The 18960-nt window shown below is 42.9% G+C and overlaps 1 protein-coding gene across 1 annotated transcript; it reads right to left on the reverse strand.

The window, feature by feature from the left end:
* Positions 1 to 1130: 1130 nt before the first annotated feature.
* On the reverse strand, positions 1131 to 10224 carry POLR2M (RNA polymerase II subunit M). The gene is made up of 4 exons (XM_080662482.1): positions 9966 to 10224; positions 7753 to 8394; positions 5138 to 5342; positions 1131 to 2829 (listed from the first exon to the last, which is right to left on the reverse strand). The coding sequence occupies exons 1-4, from the start codon at positions 10076 to 10078 to the stop codon at positions 2683 to 2685; spliced, it is 1107 nt and encodes a 368-aa protein (XP_080518608.1). The 5' UTR covers positions 10079 to 10224; the 3' UTR covers positions 1131 to 2682.
* Positions 10225 to 18960: the final 8736 nt, after the last annotated feature.

The raw sequence follows: 18960 nt of genomic DNA on the forward strand, positions 1-18960 counted from the left end.
TACAGTTTTCCTTTTCTGCAACTATTCAATTTGCAAAGATTCTGAACAGCAATTTTCAATTCTGGTTGTTTGATATATTGCTAGTGGGAATGTAAATGGACACAATCTTTGTGATGAGTGATATATATGTCAAGATTTTCAAAAACTTACCTTTCACCTAGCAATTTCACTTCCAGAAAAAGATCTTCTGGAAATAAGTCATTTTGTACATGTGTGATTATCTCTTAAGATGTTGGTAGCATCATTGTTTAGTTATAATTAATAATCAAACTGTTAAACACTAAGTTGATTTTAAAAGTTATGGTACACCCCTAAAATGCAATAGTCTGCAGCTATCTAAAATGCAAAATATTTATTATGGGAAAATGTTTACAATATATTGAGCAGACTGTGAGATAATGTATACTGTGATTGCACTATCCTATATAATAAAAGTCTAATATGCAAATTATCCCCTCAGCCGGTCGTTCGACCGCTTGCTATGACGTGCGCTGACCACCAGGGGACAACGTGGAACACAGTGGAGGCTGGCATTGGAGGCACTGCCAGCCCCAATGGGCCCCGACGGGCTCCAATGAGAGCAGGACCATGGCGGGATGGTGGAGCAGGTGAGCAAGTGGCCCCAGGTCAAGGCAGGTGCGAACGGGGGCCCAATCACTCTGCTGATTGCCCCACAGATGGCGACCAGCAGCAGTGGTGGCAGGGGGCAGGGCCACCACCCAGCTTCTAAGCACTGAGGGAGTCTGGTGGGAGGCCCTGGCCCCGATCAATCATCCTGCAGGCGGGATGGTAGAGCAGGTGAGAGGGTGGCACCAGGCAGGGCTGTGGGGCTGTGAGGCTGGGGGTGCAAGCTGGGTTCCCGATCTCTGCAGGCCACCCTGAGGGACCCACCTGTGCACAAATTCATGCATCGGGCCTCTACTTGAAAATATACATGGATAGCTATGCATAGAAAAAAATATGTACAAGTACATATATCCAAGTGTTCACAGAACCTCTCTCTGGATAGCAGAATTACAGGAATTGTGCATGTATACATGTGAACCCTTCCACCTTATCCTACTTTACAGTCACACCAGTAACATGTATTATTTCATCCTCTTAACAAAAGAACATCGAATAACTTTGTTGTGAAATCATTTACTATTAGTTTTATAAACTAAAAATAATGAAATTGTTAGCTCAGTATGGTTTTGTTTTTCTTTTTTTTTTTAAATATATTTTTATTGATTTTTTACAGAGAGGAAGGAGGGATAGACAGTTAGAAACATTGATGAGAGAGAAGCATCGATCAGCTGCCTCCTGCACACCCCCCACTGGGGATGTGCCCGCAACCAAGGTACATGCCCTTGACCAGAATCGAACCTGGGACCCTGCAGTCCCCAGGCCGACACTCTATCCAGTGAGCCAAACTGGCTAGGGCTAATAATTTGTTTTTCTGGGGGTAATAGGGGCTTGATATAGAACTCAGCCCTTACTCTCCTTGTACATCTGACCTAAATGTATTTTCCATCAAATTACATATATGAAAAGTCTCTTTTAAAGTTAAGTTAAATTTAATTAAGTACCAGTAACACATCACCATTAAAATTTTGAAGTTGCTCTAATTAATATTTTATTCTTGCTTTCAATGCTGTTTAAAAGCTCCAACATATTAAAGAAATGTTTGATAACATACATGTTAATTTCTCTGGAGATAATCATATAATCCTACAAACATGAATATATAGATTGAGGTTTCTGCAGCCTACATATGTATGTTTCTTTGGGGGGGAGGGAAACAATGTATTGACAAATAATTCAATTGTAGCTTAAAAACAAAAAAAAACCTGTTTTTTTCACCAAACTGAATCTATTATCTGTTAAGAGCAATGAACTCAAATCAGGTCAAGTATATGAACAGCTACTCCCTTCACCTCATCAGTCATCTTAGACTTTCCTATATTTCATGTTACCCTAGGCAAAGCTGGTCATTCAGAGAGACCATCCACCCTCCAACATGGACTAAAAATAGTTATATACAATTTTCAACTGAGCAGGTTGGCACCCCTAACCCGCACATTGTTCAAGAGTCAAATGTACTCCTTATTCGTAATCAGAAGAAAGATAACATTCTTCCAAGGGAAGACAGAAGAAGGAAACAAACATTTAAGCATTTTTCCATGAGTGTCTTCCTAGGTATTTCCCATCCAGTACCTCAATAAGCCCATGCAAACATGCACAGAATTCTTTAGACTGCTCCCTTCATTACTCAAAAGAAGAGGGAACTATATCTTCCTAATTCATTTTAGGTGATGCCTAGGACAACTAAATATTTCACTGAAAGGCATGTAATAAAAGCTATTTGATAGAGGTAAAAAGAAGGGAAAAAAGCAGTCACCTGCTTTCATTTGGCTTTAGAGAAAAAAAATGTTCTTTACTATATACTAAAATATCAGACAACACACAACACACTGCAAAACTTTAACACAATGTTTAAACACAACATTCAAATGTTAAACTTTTCCAGTACATGAAAGTTATCTTCTGAAAGACAAACTATTTTTATAGCTACTGTTGCGTAACTTTATAAAATTATTTCCCTCAACATCTGACACTGATCTTGATACTTGTTAGAAAAGTCTGATGTAAGAAAATGACATCTCAACAGGCAGAGTCAGGAGAGTATCCCAATGCCCATCTTCAGAATTCTCCATCAGAGGACTGATCATCATCTTCATCCCTTACTTCTCGGTATTTCCTCGAAGACTCCCCTTCTGGATTATAGCTCTGCATTTTAATATTCAGTCTTTCAGCTAATTTTTGTGCTGCGAGCTTTGCTTGCATCTCCTTTAAAATAAAATGTAAAGCAAGAAGTTACACACACATATTTTCCCTACAATTCCTAAACTTAGAGCTCTACAGCAATGCACCGAGTCTGACAGCTGTTTCTACCACAGACGCAACGGAGCTGTGCTGGGAAAACTACTAGCCTGCTACAGCTCTAGTTACAGATGTCCATTAATGAAGTGCATGGAAATATCCCACCTCTTCATGAGAAACTGAGTAATCAGTTCACACTACAACAGTTATAAATACAGATATATTTTTAAGTATGTGGACACACACATCCTATCTAATAAAAGAGTAATATGCAAATTGACCATCACTCCAACACAAGATGGCTGCCACAAGATGGCCAGCAGGGGAGGGAAGTTGTGGGTGATCAGGCCAGCAGGGGAGAGAGTTGGGAGGGACCAGGCCTGCAAAGGAGGACAGTTGGGAGGGACCAGGCCTGCCGGGGAGGGCAGTTGGGGGCAATCAGGCTTGCAGGGGAGGGCAGTTAGGGGCAACCAGGCTGGCAAGAGAGGGAAGTTAGGGGTGACCGGGCCAGCAGGGGAGGGTGACCAGGCCTGCAGGGGAGGACAGTTAGGGGCAACCAGGCTGCAGGGGAGGGCAGTTAGGGGCAATCGGGCCAGCAGGGGAGCAGTTAGGCGTTGATCAGGCTGGCAGGGGAGTGGTTAGGGGGTGATCAGGCTGGCAGGCAGAAGCAGTTAGGGGCAATCAGGCAGGCAGGCAGACAAGCAGTTGGAAACCAGCAGTCCTGGATTGTGAGATCGGGCCTAAACAGGCATTCGGACATCCCTCAAGGGGTCCCATTTTGGAGAGGGTGCAGGCTGGGCTGAGGGACACTCCCTCGCCGTGCACAAATTTTGTGCACCGGGCCTCTAGTGTGTATATATACAAACTCATAGAACAATCTGAGCTATCAAATGTCAAAAATCACTAATGCTATGCTGATTCTCCAACTGACAATCATCTTTCCTAGATTAAATCATGGCTTCTAGGCTTATGAGTTACCTTTCAATGCCACAATAAAAATCAAAAAGTTAATACTGGAAAGCTGACTATGCTTCTCCAAATAAAGTCCTAAGGAAATTACTATGTAGAAAAGTGTCCCAAGTAAATTCCAGATTCTGGCAATGTGCTTATATACACCCAAGGATAAACCACCAATGTATGGCAGGCAGCAATACTCATTTCCAGTTCTGCCCTTCACGTTCCTCGTGCTTTCTCCCACATCACAGGAGCTCCTTTAGGACCGTCCCCTCAGGCCACGGACATTATGGAAAAGTAGGACTGAAGCAGGAGCTACTACTACTCTGCCAAGGAAGTCAACTTCAAACTGAAGGGTGTAATTCAACCTAAAAATGTCTTAGGACCAGCATTTAAGACCATATAGACAATTTTTAAAAAATTCCTCAATGCTATGGTTGTATATAATGCACTGAGAGGAAGAAAAATGGCTTTAAAAAGGAGTGCCTTGACAATGCCAATCCATGCCAACTGAGCTTTTATGATAAGCCAAGGCAGAATAGCCTTGGTTCTGTATTAACTGGTAAATACTACCTGATTAAAATCTAAGCAATATTAAGATGTTAGGCTACTATTTTTTTGGAGACTCAAATTATTACTAAATATATCAAACCCTTTCTTTTCTCACTAAGGTTCTCATACCTGTTTTCTTCCATCTCATTATTCTGTACACAAATTGTCAATATACATGTTTAAAGTTCTATGTAGAATGTACAGATCTTCAAAAACAGTCCTATACAAACATGATTAAGTCACTATATGTAGGAGATTCTTCTATCTTCACAAGGGCCTGCCGATTAGGCTTTTAAGCCTAATCCAATTGTCTGTTGGAACACAACACTGTTCCCCCCGCCCCTTTATGCCCTCCCATGTATCACAGGAGATGGAAGCCGGAAACCACATTTCCCTGGTTCTCTTTGCAGGTCCTGGTTAGATGCCACCACTAAGCAGCTCTCCCATGGGCTTTATAAGGTAGAAAACACAAGTGATACTACTGCTGTCCTAAGAGCCTGGGCTTTCAGAGATGTGCCATGTTGCAGCATTTCCTGGTGAATACCAGTTTGATGCTGCAGGTTGCTGTGATCACCTCCAGCTGCTTCCTGCAGTTCTAGCAACTTCAAGACTGAAAATTAGAGGCACACATCCGAGAGATGACGGCACTCATCTGCCATTTCTCTGGTACCTAATCTCTCTGTTAAATCCCGTCCTCCCTGAAGTAAATTCTGACTTACATAAGTAGCATCCAACATACAGACAGTAAACAAGTAATACTCTTAAATACCTCATAACTCTGTTTCTGCTGTTGCTGAAGTGCCAAAGACTCTTCTATGGAGAGCAGCTGTGCAGGCAGATGGTGCAGTGGTAGAAGCCGAGCCGCTGTGATGTCATCGAGATGCTGCTTATCCCTGCGGAGCCTTTCCTCTGAGGAAATAGGAGACCCTCTTCTCTGCTGATGACTTGATGAATCATTCTGTTGGGAAGGTAACCTGAAGGAGGGAAAACTTATATCACCTTTCTGTAGACATACATCTACCACACTCTCACACAAGTGGCCTTCAACCGTAACTCTTTGTGCTTTCCTTCTCTCTTCAAATCTTATACTTGAACTGAAGCTACCGTTTTGTTTTGTTTTTCATTCAAAAAACATTTGCAAAAGGGCTTACTATCCAGTAGAGGGAAATAGTTATCAACCGTTTCAGCACATCACAGGGGTGGGACAAAAGTAGGTTTACAGTTGTATGTCCAACAGTTCATTCCCATATTATTTATTAATGATTGTACTATTTTCCATATGAACTGTAAACCTACCCTGTATAATACCATAGGTACCATGATTCATATCTATATATGGTACATGGGAACATAAAGAAAACGTCAATTCTAATGGGAGACAGGGAGGTTGTCAGAAAAACTTCAAGATGGTGAAATCTGAGGAGTCCTGAAATAGTGCCCATCAAGAAAATAAGGGGAGGAGGGCACCCCAGCAGAGGGAGAAGCGCATGGCTGCAGCACACTGGAGGTGCAAGAGGGAGAGTACAGAAAAGGCAGCCAGACAAACCCGGGAAGTAGACTGGGTCCAGACATAGTGAAAAGCTCTATTCTGGGGAACAGGTTCCGATTTGATTTTACAAATTTTATTCTGGTAGCAGTGGAGAAGATGGACTGGTGAAGAGTTAAGGCGTGAGGCTGGAACAGACCATAGTTATAGCCCAAGAGGGTAATAGTCCTCCCTTAGGAAAGAGGATGAAGGCAAAGAAAATATATTATGTAGGCCTTCATAGCTAGAAGATATCGAGATGAGGAAAAAGGAAGACACCTTGGGAAGGGGAGGGGAGATGAGGAGGTGACACTAATAATTAGGAAAAATGGGGAAAAGTCAGTTTGGGAAGAAATGAGTTCTATGTACGTGATAAACCTGAGGTGCCATGGATACACACACAGTCACATTACATAGGTAACTGCAGTGTAAATCTGAAGTTCCAAAAAGACCAAAGCTAGAGATAGGAGCGTGGCAGCCTCCAGCATCCTGGTGGCAATGGAGCCAGAACATGCAGGAGGAGGCAAGGAAAGAGCAGAACTGGAGCCTTACCCCACTTTCCAACTGCCAAGCAGCTGTTCATGCTCCCCTCAACCCCTCTGGCCCATGGCCTTCTATCAAGGCCCAGCCTTTCCTGATCTGCTGTAAGTGCACAGGAGCTCCTTCTGTTCAACTTCCTTAACCCCTGGTAGCCCTCACTGCTACTCCCATTCCAGCTCAATGACAGGATCACAAAACTGGGATCAGGGTATTCTCTGTTATATTTTTGTCTTCCCAGCAGTGAGGAGATACTTCTTTGCACACAACATGAGAGGTTACTTAATCAAAGATTACTTTTTACTCCTAACTAAAATTAATGTAACATAATCCTGGTTTTCTAGACTAAAGAAATAAAATGTTTTGAGGTTAAAACTGGAGTAGGATTAAACTTTAAAGTCTCTTTATAACAATAAAAATGGTTTTAGGTATTTTTAACTAGAGGTCTTCAGTTTTTAAAAGGAAGGCAGTAGTGATTCCCCTATGTATCTGATAATGCTACACCCTTGTAAATCTAGGCCTTACCAGTTCCTACACCCTGATTTGAATGCCACATTTGCATACAAATAGGTAACATTCTTTCTTCAAAGAGCTTTTCTTTCTCGGAAGAGCTCAGAAACAAAACTATGAAAAGGAACTTAGAAGCAGGGTTAGTTTGCGTCCTACCCCAATCTATTTTCAGGTGTTTTTTTTTACCTCTTCTCAGCTTCTTTCCCTCTGAAGTTGTTATATGGTTTGTTCTTCCAAGTGTGTAAGCTCTGGGTCCTCATCTAGAGCCTAAACTCTTTGATGAGCAGAATCTGTACTTCTGTGTCACCAAAGCACCTGCTGCTACATCCATGAGCACACACAATATTTCTGCTGAGAAAGTCTGTGGGCTCCTGCAATTGCTTTTTCTTTGGCTGACATTCTAATCAAAGGGGGAGCTGTATACCAGAAAATGGTTCTGAAAAAGTCATAATAAATTCTGTTTATTATAAAATATTGGCTAAGTATCCTGAAATTTAATACTCCATCTGCTATTTAAAACCTTTTCAATTATTTGGCTAAAATATTAAAGTGTTTTCCAACATGAATCCTCCACTCCAGGCAGGCCAGTCTCACTGTTTCCACAGTACACTCATTCCTAAATACAAGTAGTTCTCACACAAAGTCCACTGAACTTAAATGTTCTCCCAATTTTTTGAGTTTAACAAATATTATGTTCCTGTGACAGGTCTGTCTCCAAGGGTACTTACACATTGGTTTTAAATGTTCTCCCAATTTTTTGAGTTTAACAAATATTATGTTCCTGTGACAGGTCTGTCTCCAAGGGTACTTACACATTGGTTTTAAATTTACGTGGTGGGGGCACTGGGTTTCTGGCTCGCATGTCTAGCACTTCCATGTAATGAGGTTTCTTCTGTGTCCCACTACGAAGGCCTGTCAAGTTCTCAGTCCTCGTGTTTTCTTCCGAATGTTGCTCATCTGGGTCTGCAATTGTGATCCTTTGTAACTTGTCAATAAAGAGGTCGTCGGAGCTGGTAGAATTATCTTCTGCTGGACCTAAGACAGGATGCTGAGGGAGACACTCAGTGGCTTCGGGTGAGGAAGGTGCGGTGGCTCTGTTGCTGGAAGCTGGGCACTTGTTCACTGGGTACCCAACCTGAGGAGCCTCTTCATCACCTTTGTGACTAGAATGAACAAGTCCCTGTTGTGAGGTTGTTTTAGATGACGTGATGTTATCTACAGAAGAACAGCCAGGAACTAGTGATGAAGTATCAAGTATCTGGTCAGAATTCTGGGCCTTATCTGTGTCCACGTCAACTGCGATTGCTTTTTGCCTTGGTTTACAGTCTAAACTAATGGGATGAAACAGTTCACTTTTTCCTCTAACTTCTTCACGTTCTGCAATGGCAGCTTTCAGTTTGACAACAGAGTCTAAGATCTTTTTACCGTTGTCGGGCAATCTGCAAATGAATTTTCTGTCAAATGGAAAAGAACATGTATGCATTAGAGCCATGTTTTTAAACTTGAGATATAAAGACAAAGCATTATCTTCAAAGGGAAAAAAAAAATCTATCTTTATGTGACTTCCAATTGCCCCGAAGCAGGAATGTAATTATCCAACTACCTGCCCCCCCAAAACAGGGAAATCCTGAAAGAATGGGGAATATGCCTCATTTGTCTCATCTAATTAGAATTTCAGCAAAAGTCTTTTATACAACACTTATATAAGATATTCCAAGAATCAACAAAAGTATGAATGATCTACAAGACCTTTCTGGGGAGGGGAGGTGGCCGTGTCTGGAAGGCCCAAGTATTTCCATAATAATACTAAGTAAGACACTTTGCCATTTCCACTCCCATTTTCTCACATGGGTACAGTGGAGTCTTCCAGAAGCCACAGGGATATGTGGTTATCACTGCTCTGGCTAATAGAATGTGTGAGCTTGTATATTCTTGTGTTTTAAAGATTTCTCACTTGTAATTCCTAATACATTGGCAAATATCCACAGATATAAAACAAGAGCTCTTTGGGATACTCAGTAAGTGGTAAAGAGTAGAAAAAGGGGTCCTGAGACCCCAAAGTTAATTTGCTGCCATGGATGAAAAACCCATTCTCAAAGTCAAAATACTTGTGTCTACTAAGAAGCCCCCAAGAGATCATTTGTCCCTTTTGCTGAGAGTTTCTCTTCTGATTCCCTTGCTTCAGCCACCCAGTAAATGCGGAGGGAAGGTTACACCTCAGGCCCTACATTCTTTCTCCAACACCACATTCATTCCCGCAGTTTCCACTGCCAGCATCCCCGCCGGCGGAGATTCCTGTATTTCCCTAGCCTTCTCCTCTCTCTCGGGCCCTGCGACCACGTTCTCCACAGATTACAAACCTCGGCCATCTCTGCCAACTACCTACTCAAATCAGTCCAAGCCCCACGTCGCTTCCCCAGCACCACAACTGCTTTTCTGGTTCACGTTCTACCCCCTCCTCGTGGGGTACCTCTATGAAAATACCCTCCCACTGTCGTCAGCCTCTCATTCCTTCGACGCGCCCCGCACCGAGCTCACGTCGGCTTCCTTTAAAAACACGCCCCTTATCGTGCCCCTGCTAAAATCCACCCAGTCCGCCAACTGGAGGAGAGGCAAACTTTCTCTGCCTAACAAACCACTCTTTCCACCCCACTCTTCCCATCCCAGGGATTCCGGTAAAAACAGGATTTACAGACGAAACTGCGAAGGTGTTTGGGATACGATGTGGGGGGTGGGAGGCACAACCCTCGTGTCAGGAACCCACACAGCGGCGGGTAAAGAAACCGAGGAGGAGCCAGGCAGCGCGGGCACGCTCGGCGGGTGCGCACACGAGCCGGCCCGCGGGGGGAGCGCAGGGGCCGGTCGGCTCCGCGGGTCACGTAGGCCGTCCGCTCCCCGCGGGGCCGGCCCGCAGCTGCCGGTGCCCAGGTCACCTTCCCCGGAAGGGAACAGGGGGCGGGGTGGGAGGGTCACGTCCAGGAGCCAGAACCAAGCCTGGCGGTGACTCGGCGGGACCCAAGCTTACTCGTTGCGCAAAAGTCTCTCCTGGCGCTTCAACATCTCCCGCAGCTCCGCCAAACTCCGCCGCCCCAAGTCCTCGGGAGCTGGGGGCTCGAAGCCGCGGGGCAGCGAGGACATTCTGCGGGGGCTGAGGCTGGCGGGACGGCGGGCACTCGGCTCCCTCGTCAGCCCCCGCTGCCAGCGCCGGGTCCGCGGCCGGCGGCGACTCTGGGGCACTCGAGGGCGTCGCCATTTTCCCGGAAGGACTGGTTTTATTCGAACCGAATCGAGCTTTATTGAAACGCCGGAAACAAACACAGACAAGGAGAAGGGGGTGCCTGGAGGAGTGCGCAGGGGCGGAAGTTTCGGAGGATGACGTCGGGCCCAGCCTGGGCGTGAGTGCGCAGGGGTTTGTTACTTCATCTGTCAATTCAAAAAGTTCTGCTCTCTGTAATACTGTCAACAATTAAATAAAAATTGAATTTAATTTTAAAAAGTTGTACTCATGCCCAGCTGGCGTGGCTCAGTGTTTGAGCTCGACCTGATTGCAGGCTGGACCCCCAGTGATTCTCATCATTGATGCTAATATCTATCTCTACTTCTCCCTTCCTCTCTGAAATCAATATATATATTTTGAAGTTTTACTCAGTGCCACCATGACCCCAACAATAGCCACAGCCCCTGCCATTGTGGAGTTTACGGAGTGCTGGAGAGAGCAGACATCAGTCAAATAATAAGACAATGTAATGGTAAGATTGGTGTGGGCACCAGGGGAGGTATCTGAGAAGGGAAATGTAAGTCCAATCATGAGTGATGAGTTAGCCATTGGTGAGGTTGGGGACTGTGCAGGACCCGGCTCGGGGAGGCCCTGGTCTGTGGTGTGGTGCCCCCTTGCCCGAATGGAGTCCTCAAATGTTAAAAGTGGGAAGGATCCATAGGGACCATTCACTTTTCTTAATGGGACTCTGTGGCATGTGGACCCAGACTTTTATTCATTTGTGGCACTGCCCCAGGCATTGCAAGACATTTGGTGTCTGGCTTCAGAGCCTCTCTTAACAATTTCAGATTTTGCCTGTAGAAAAACAGAGGCACAAAAACGGAAGTAAATATTCCCAGGGCACAACACTAGTGACAGCACCAACTTTCAAACTCAAATGCCCAGCTGCTCTTTCTACAACACCAATCTTAAAATCCCCTTCACTTTATGCCTATTTCCAATGTTTTAAATTTGTTGAAAGGTGTTGTGTGTGTGTGTGTGTGTGTGTGTGTTTTAAGGCTGTTGAGAAGAGGAAGGCTGTGTAATAAGCACCACACCTAATTCTTACCCTCTCTTTATAATTCAGCTACCCGAGCTGTGTCCCAAAGGAAAGACTAGGAAGCATGCAAGAATCACAAGAAATATCAACTGGGAGGTTTGAATGGCCCCATAATTTCCAACACTGCCTCTCCATTCTTTGATATGGAAAATTTATATTTTCTCAGTCCTATGTAAGGTGCTACAATAAACACAGCAATTCCCTCCAAATCAGACAGATGCTCTAAGTAATATCTGAAGCTACCCTGGGGAGCACAGTTGAAGCCATTTCTGTGTCCTCCCAATCTAGTCCATTCAGATCAGATTAACTGATGGATCACAATTCTCAACATAAGCCCTACTTTCAAGGACTTCAATAACCTGCTCTAGCCCTAACTAAATAAGAAATACTGGAGTAAAACCCTTGGCTCAGGTAATTGTCCCCTGGCAAGCTACCCCAAACCTTCCTCATCTTGTCCCTGGGCCAAAGCTGAGGCCTTTATTACCCCACAGGAGTGAACCTCTTCTTCTGATCCTGTACCACAGGTGTCCCAAGACGAGGATGCCTTCTGTCAAGCCTCAGAATGTTGCCCCCAGCTGTTTTCCTCTTGTGGAAGGCTGTGCCTTTTCCCCTGCCCATTATAAATCTTAGCTCAAGTCTCACCTTCTCCCTAGATCCGTGGTCGGCAAACTGCGGCTCGCGAGCCACATGCGGCTCTTTGGCCCCTTGAGTGTGGCTCTTCCACAAAATACCACGGCCTGGGCGAGTCTATTTTGAAGAAGTGGCATTAGAAGAAGTTTAAGTTTAAAAAATTTGGCTCTCAAAAGAAATTTCAATCATTGTACAGTTGATATTTGGCTCTGTTGACTAATGAGTTTGCCGACCACTGCCCTAGATTATCCCAACCCAAACTGCTCTCTTTTGAGCATAACTACAGTGTTTAATTGAGTTAGAACCTCACTATATTAAGCATATTATGCTTTTCCAATTATGTTATGCATGGTGATTTCTTTGTCCTTTCTGATAGAATTGTAAGGTCAGGGAATTCTGTAAGGGGGCTATGTTTGTACTTCTGTCTCTCCTAATGCATATTGACTAAATCTCACTCATAATTTTTCTTTCTGCCTTCCCCCCATATTCCTCTTACTCTTAATAAAGTGTCCCATTCATATTTAGAAATCTTAAACTTTTTATATAAATATTAATGATAATGACTGGAGATATTGTCTGTGGTATGGGATAGAATCTTTTACACAACCTCGCTTAGGACTTCAAGGTTTCATAATGAATATCTGAATTCATAACAACACCCACACACAAACTTTCTAGTTCTAAGCTTTGGATACATAATAATGAATAAGATGAGTTTCCTACCACACTCAAACATATATTCCATCAGATAGTATAAGTGCCACACAAAGATTTAATCAGGTGATGTGATCAGGAGTGATTGAGCGGCTACCTTGATTAATTAGATGATTGAGGTTGGTTTTTCTGATGAGGTAATTTGTAAGCTGAGACCTGAACGACCAGAAGCAATTAGCCATGGGAAAATTGACATAAAAACATCTCAAGTAGAGACAAGAGCAACTACTAAAGCTCTACAACAAGTATGTCAAATTCGCGGCCCACAATGAATATTTTTGCAGCCCAGCCAATATAACGGTATATAAGAAACATTTGAATTAAAAAATTGTAACTTAATTTTTGCAATATCTTGTTATACATAATTATTAATAACGAATTACAACGTTCACTAGTGACTGATAACTATAATTGTGTTGCATTCATTTCCCTTACGCACCTTACTGGCACCATTTCTCTCCACTAATACTAGCAGTGAATATTTTAGCAGCCGATTGCCATGTCATTAGTCTTGTACTGACTTGTTTGGTGTGCGCAACAGGAAATATTTCGCTTTTGGAGAACAAGAAAAATAGGCTTATTTGCATTACGCTTATTAATTTGTGCAGTTATTCAGTGTCTGGTAAGTTAATGTTCAAGAAAAAATATTAATTTTTATTAAAATGTTCTATTATGTTATGTTAACGACTTACTCATTTATTTCAGCCCTTTGTATTCAGCATGTCTCTATCAAAATAAACCTACGTTTCTATGAAAATTGAAGCTTTTGTTTTATTGGGGCCCACGTAAACTTAAACTTTGTTTATTTGGCCCATGTTAGCCTTTGAGTTTGACATGCTTGCTCTACAAGGAAAAAGAGCTCAGCGTGTCCAAATAACAAACAAACGAAGAGGCAGGGCTAGATGTTGCAGTCCTTTGTAGACTAAGACATGGAGATTAAATTTTATTCCAAGAGAAATGGGAAACCACCTGTCATTGCCAGCTCTAGGATGACACCCACCAGTCCTGCCTTGGTCTAATCCCCTCCCGTTGAATGTGGGCCAGACTTACTGATTTGCTTCCAACAAATAGAATATGGTCAACAGGATACAATTGGCGAAAGTGATGGGGAGTCACTTCAAGATTAGATTATAAAAGATTTGAACAGACATTTCACCAAAGAAGATGTACAGATGATAAATAAGTACACAAAAGGTGACCAATGTCATTAGCCATTAGGAAAATGCAAATTAAAAACACAATGAGGTACTACTACACAACTATCAGAATCTCTGAAAGACTGATCATGCCAAGTGTCGGAAAGGATGTGGAGCAATTGGAAGTCTTATACACTATTAACGCCAATGTAAAATAGCACAGACACTTTTGAAAACAGTTTGGTAGTTTCTTAAAAGCTGCCATGTGACCCAGCCATCCCTCAGCTAAATTTTTACCCAAGATAAATGAAAGTATGTCCATGTGAAGATTTGTAGATAGGTATTGATAGCAACTTTATTTGTAATAGTCCAAAACTGGACACAGCTCAATGTCCATCACTAGGTGAATAATAAACCAATCATGGTATGTCCATTTACTTGAATACTATAGTCCATGCAACAACTTCAATGAATCTCAATTATAGTCAGTGAAAGAAGCCCCCCCCCAAAAAAAAAGAATTTATGTAGCTTCTAAAAAATGCAAACTAATCTATTGTGTCTGAAAGCAGATCAGTGATTGCCTACTGATGCGCCGTGGCAGGGAGAGGGTGGAGGGAAGGATTACAAGGGGCAAGAGGAAACTTTGGGGGTGATAGATATGTTCATTATTTTTATTGTTGATAACTCACAACTTAACACGTTGTACAGTTAAAATATGTCCAGTGTATGGCATGTCAGTTATGCCCCCTAATTAAGCTGTTCAAAGTGCATCTCTAGCTTTCATCCTCTTCTTTTTTCAGATACTAGCTTCCTCAAAGACTTATCTACACTCTCTGACTGCACATCTCCACCACTCTCACCAGTGCCATGAACCCTCTCCTGGTTGCCAAACCCAAGGAGCAGTCTTTTTCATTTTTCTCCTCCTTGCTGTATCTGACCCTGTTGACCACTTTCTCCTTAAAACTCTCTCCTACCATCAATTCCATGTTACCAGTCTCTCCCGGATTGTCAAATCTGGAGTTTTTGTTCTGATCTAAAATTAGAGTCAGGGTAAGGACCTGACCACCTCTGTCCCAAAGGTTTCTTAGGTTCAACTTGTCCAAAACTGAACTGATATTTTCCTCCCCCAACCTACTCTTCCTTTTAAAGCTCCCACAGTTTGGTATGGCTCAGCTCAGTAGTTGGGCGTCGACTTATGAATCAGTTCGATTCCTGGTCAGATAATACACCCCAGTTATGGGTTCCATCCCCAGTGTGGGATGTGCATGAGGTAGCCAATCACTGATTCTCTCTAATCATTGATTTTCTATCTCCCTCTCCCTCTCCCTTCCTCACTGAAATCAATAAAAATATATTTTAAAAAATAAATACAAGAAAATTCCTACGGTTTAATGGCAATACCATTCACCTAGTTGCCCTAACCAGAAACCAGATATTCATACTTGACTATTCTTTTTCCTTCAACCCAATTGATCACGAAATCCTGCAGCCTAAATTCCTTCTTCTCTGTACCCTCTGCCTCTTGCCAGCCTTTCAGCACCTCCCCATACACCTACTGCTGCCTCCATTGTCTCTGTCCAAGCCCTTCATAAAAGCTCCTAAAAGATCTCCCTACCTGTAGCCTAAGCTGTCCTGTTCCTCTGCTGTCAGATAGTTTTTTACTTAAATCTAAGTTTGCCTCCTTCACTTGGGATACTGATTGGAAAACACCAATATTGATGCAGCAAAGACTGGAAGTGTTTGATTCCACACTTGTTAGGCCTCTCAGCACACAGAGATGGTCTGTCCCCACATTGGATTACTGGAGCAGGGGAGGGAGGGGGCGTGGGGGAAGTACGGCAGGGGGCCAGGGAGAAGCATGCCCAATCTTTCTGCCTAGAACTGACCATCGTGGCTGTGGTGCATGGTCATCGTGGCAGTGGCATGTGAGGCAAGTGTAAATTAAAAATTTAGCCCAACTCCTGCCAAGTGGCAGGAACTCGGGCAGCACAATGATGGTTAGTGAGAGGTTAGTCCCAAAAGAGAATTTAAAGGAGTGGATAGTCAAAGATTGAAACCAGACAAGGCCATTAGAAACAATGATCACCAACAAAGGAGCCTGTGATGGTTAATTTTATGTGTCAACTTGCCTAGGTCACAGTGTCCTGATATTTGGTCCAACATTAGTTTAGATGTTTCTGTGAAGGTATTTGTTGGCTGAGATTAACATTCAAATCAGTAAACTTTGAGTAAAGCAGATTGCCCTCAATAATGAGGATGAGTCTTGTCCAATCAGTTAAGCCTTTGCTAGAACAAAGACTGGCTTCCCCTGAGCAAGAAGGAACCCTGCCAGCAGATGCCCTTCGGACTTGAACTGCAATGGTGGTTCTTCCTGGGTCTCCAGCTGCTGGCCTATGTTGCAGTGATAATCACGAGAACCAATTCCTTAAACTGAGAGATTCATTTTACAGAGTCAACCCCATTAAGCTGTTAGAAAAATCAAGGCTTGATTGATGCCTGGACTTCCGGGTGAGAGAGGGGACTGAGAAGAGGGAAGACTAGCTTTTGGTCTGCCCTTGCTATGTGCTGGGCACGTGGAGAGGAGATGGGAACCAAGGGTCATAAACAGATTCAAATAAAATTCTATTTTCTTTCGTGTTGTTGTTTTTTAAGCATCCATTTGGGAATGAAACATGCTGAACTTTCAAACCATAGCAACCATAGCTAATAAAAAATTAATAAAGAATGGTAAACCTAAGACTTTATTGAACAATAATAGCTGACATCTGCATACCATTTACCAAACCTCCTCTTCCAGTCACTCCCCAAACTGCTTTCTCAGGTAGAGCACTGGGGACTAGGCTCACGGCACAGAGGGAAAGGCAAGTGCTAGGACCTCCTGACCCCTCCCTCTATGGGCCAGTCTTGCCCTGCTGCCTCTTCTGTCTGTCCCTCAGCATAGAACTTCATAAATAACTGACAGGAGCCCTGGCCAATTAGGGAAGAGAAAGTAAGGGAGGTAACAGGGAGTTGGAACTAGGTATGAGAAAAACAGAGTGAAAAAAGGAAAAAGAAAGGAACTGGTAAAGAGGGAGACAAACAAGGGGACGGGGTAGGAAGAGTAATAACATTTCTCTGCACAGGAATCAGAAACAGAAATTTTCATAGGAAGCTTTGTGCTGAGGAAATCACAGATAAATTCTTCATTTCCCTTCCAGCCCTAAAACTCTATACTTCTGCAGAATGCCACATTTCCCCCTCTTTGTATTTCACTGTGATCCCACTGCAACAAAAGGTTTTCCTCACCACCCAAGGGCTTAGGCTGTAAAGAGAATGTACTCCACACTAAAAGTAAATTCTTGCATTAGTTATCCAAACTGTTTGAAATGAGGGACCAAATTTTCAGCTCCTATCTCCCTCTTTATCAGCAAATAGTAATTTAAGGCCATTTACCAGCGCTGTGGTTCCCAGCTGACAGACTGTGGCCTATTAAAATTAATCCTGACAGAAGATCCTTGTTGCTTTCTCCAAGCATATTCAGGCAGTGGGTTTATGAACAGGATGCACAGCGGCCCATCCCAGAGGGCTGGCGGGAGGAAGCGCGTTAACATGGCCGCCTACAGCTTTGTTTGCTCAGCTGCTTGGAAAAACTAAGACTGAGGGAAATGGGATTAATCAAGAGGGCAGTTGCCCATGGAAAAAAAAAAAAAGAAAGAAAATAGGAAGACTCTGGTGAGAAAATCCCAGCCAAATAAGGTTCAAGTTGAAGGGAAAGAATTTTTTTTCCCTCGTCAGACTTTCATGTGGTTGAATGTTATTTGGTGTCCAATCCCCCATTGCAGGCCACCACCGTGTTTTATGATCTTTTTGATAGTGTGGGAAGAGATCATTCAGAAAAAAAATTACTAAATGTTTGATCCTCTAAAATTGCATGTGATTTTGTTTTTTAATTAGATTATGTGACAAATTGTGGTTGAATAACATCTTACGATTTTTTTAAATAGTTATTAATTTTGAGGGAGAGGGAGAGAGAGAAACATTGATGCAAGAGTGAAGCATCCATCGGCTGCCTCCTGCACGCCCCCCACCAGGGACGGAGCCTGAAACCCAGGCATCTGACCCAACTGAAATCGAACCAGAAACCTTTCAGGGCACAGGATGACATTGTGCACTAAAAGTGAGCCACAAGGGCTAGGGCCTATGATTTTTACATGAATAAACTCACAAACCAGAAAAAAAGTCCTTGAAAGATCACACGTACTGATCTTTGGTACAGACGGCATAGGCATTGTAGCTGAGGCTCCTCCTCTTAGTTTAGAAGAATCTTGAACAAGATTTAAAATATCTTCCCCTCCCCTTGACTTACTTCATTTTCCTTTGACAAGTTAGCTGAAATCCCACCAATAAGATTATTTGGTTAATAAGTATCTTCCTTTCAGACCATAGATCTTCTGGAAGGGTTGTGGCCTATCAGTCATTTACACATGAGTGTGAATTTGTTCCAAATTGCTTTCTTACAAAAGCTTAGCTGAGGTGATGACTTACACTAAAAGAGTAAAATTTGATTGGTGGGAAAGGGAGAAAATGGAATTAATTTTGAGTAATCGGAGAGGAAGAATAGACCAGAGAGTATTGCAGCAGTGAGTTTAGGATAGCAGGAAGATCCCAGAAGACCTCCTCACCAAGATTTGGAGAATATGTAGGGCAGCCCAAAAGGAAGGATGTCAAAACCAAACTTTACTCAGAACTGGTTCAAATTCCATGCTAGAAAGCAGGATCTCCATGTAAATGGGGCTTATCTAAGATTTTTCATAAGACATCTCATACATTGTGTATCACAAAGTCTGGCTATAAGAATTATTTCATTACCCAGCCGGTGTGTCTCACTGGTTGAGCACCAACCCATGAACCAAGAGGTCACCGGTTCCATTCCTGTTCAGGGCACATGCCCGGGTTGCAGGCTCGATACCCAGTGGGGCATGTGCAGGAGGCAGCCAGTTGATGTTTCTCTCTCATTAATGTTTCTATCTATCCCTCTCCCTTCCTCTCTCTCTAAAAAAATCAATAAAAACATATATTTTTAAAGCAAGAATTATTTCATTAGTAAAATACATTCAGTATGTTTATACTTCTTTTGTATTTGAGGAAAAATGGTTTCACATACATTTATCAGAAAACAGAAAAGAAGTTCAAGGGAGGTAATTTGTAAGGTCACCAAAGGTGAGATTACAAGATTCCCTTTCAA

The sequence above is a fragment of the Plecotus auritus genome (genome assembly GCF_963455305.1).
Source record: "Plecotus auritus genome assembly, chromosome: 1".
NCBI classification, from domain to species: Eukaryota; Metazoa; Chordata; class Mammalia; order Chiroptera; family Vespertilionidae; genus Plecotus; species Plecotus auritus.

Coding starts and splice junctions, on each gene's coding strand:
- POLR2M (XM_080662482.1), bottom strand. CDS start 10,078: ATGTCCTCGCTGCCCCGCGGCTTCGAGCCCCCAGCTCCCGAGGACTTG. Junction 8,395..9,965: donor GAGAGACTTTTGCGCAACGA/GTAAGCTTGGGT, acceptor TCCATTTGACAG/AAAATTCATTTGCAGATTGC. Junction 5,343..7,752: donor CGTAAATTTAAAACCAATGT/GTAAGTACCCTT, acceptor TCCCTCCTTCAG/GTTACCTTCCCAACAGAATG.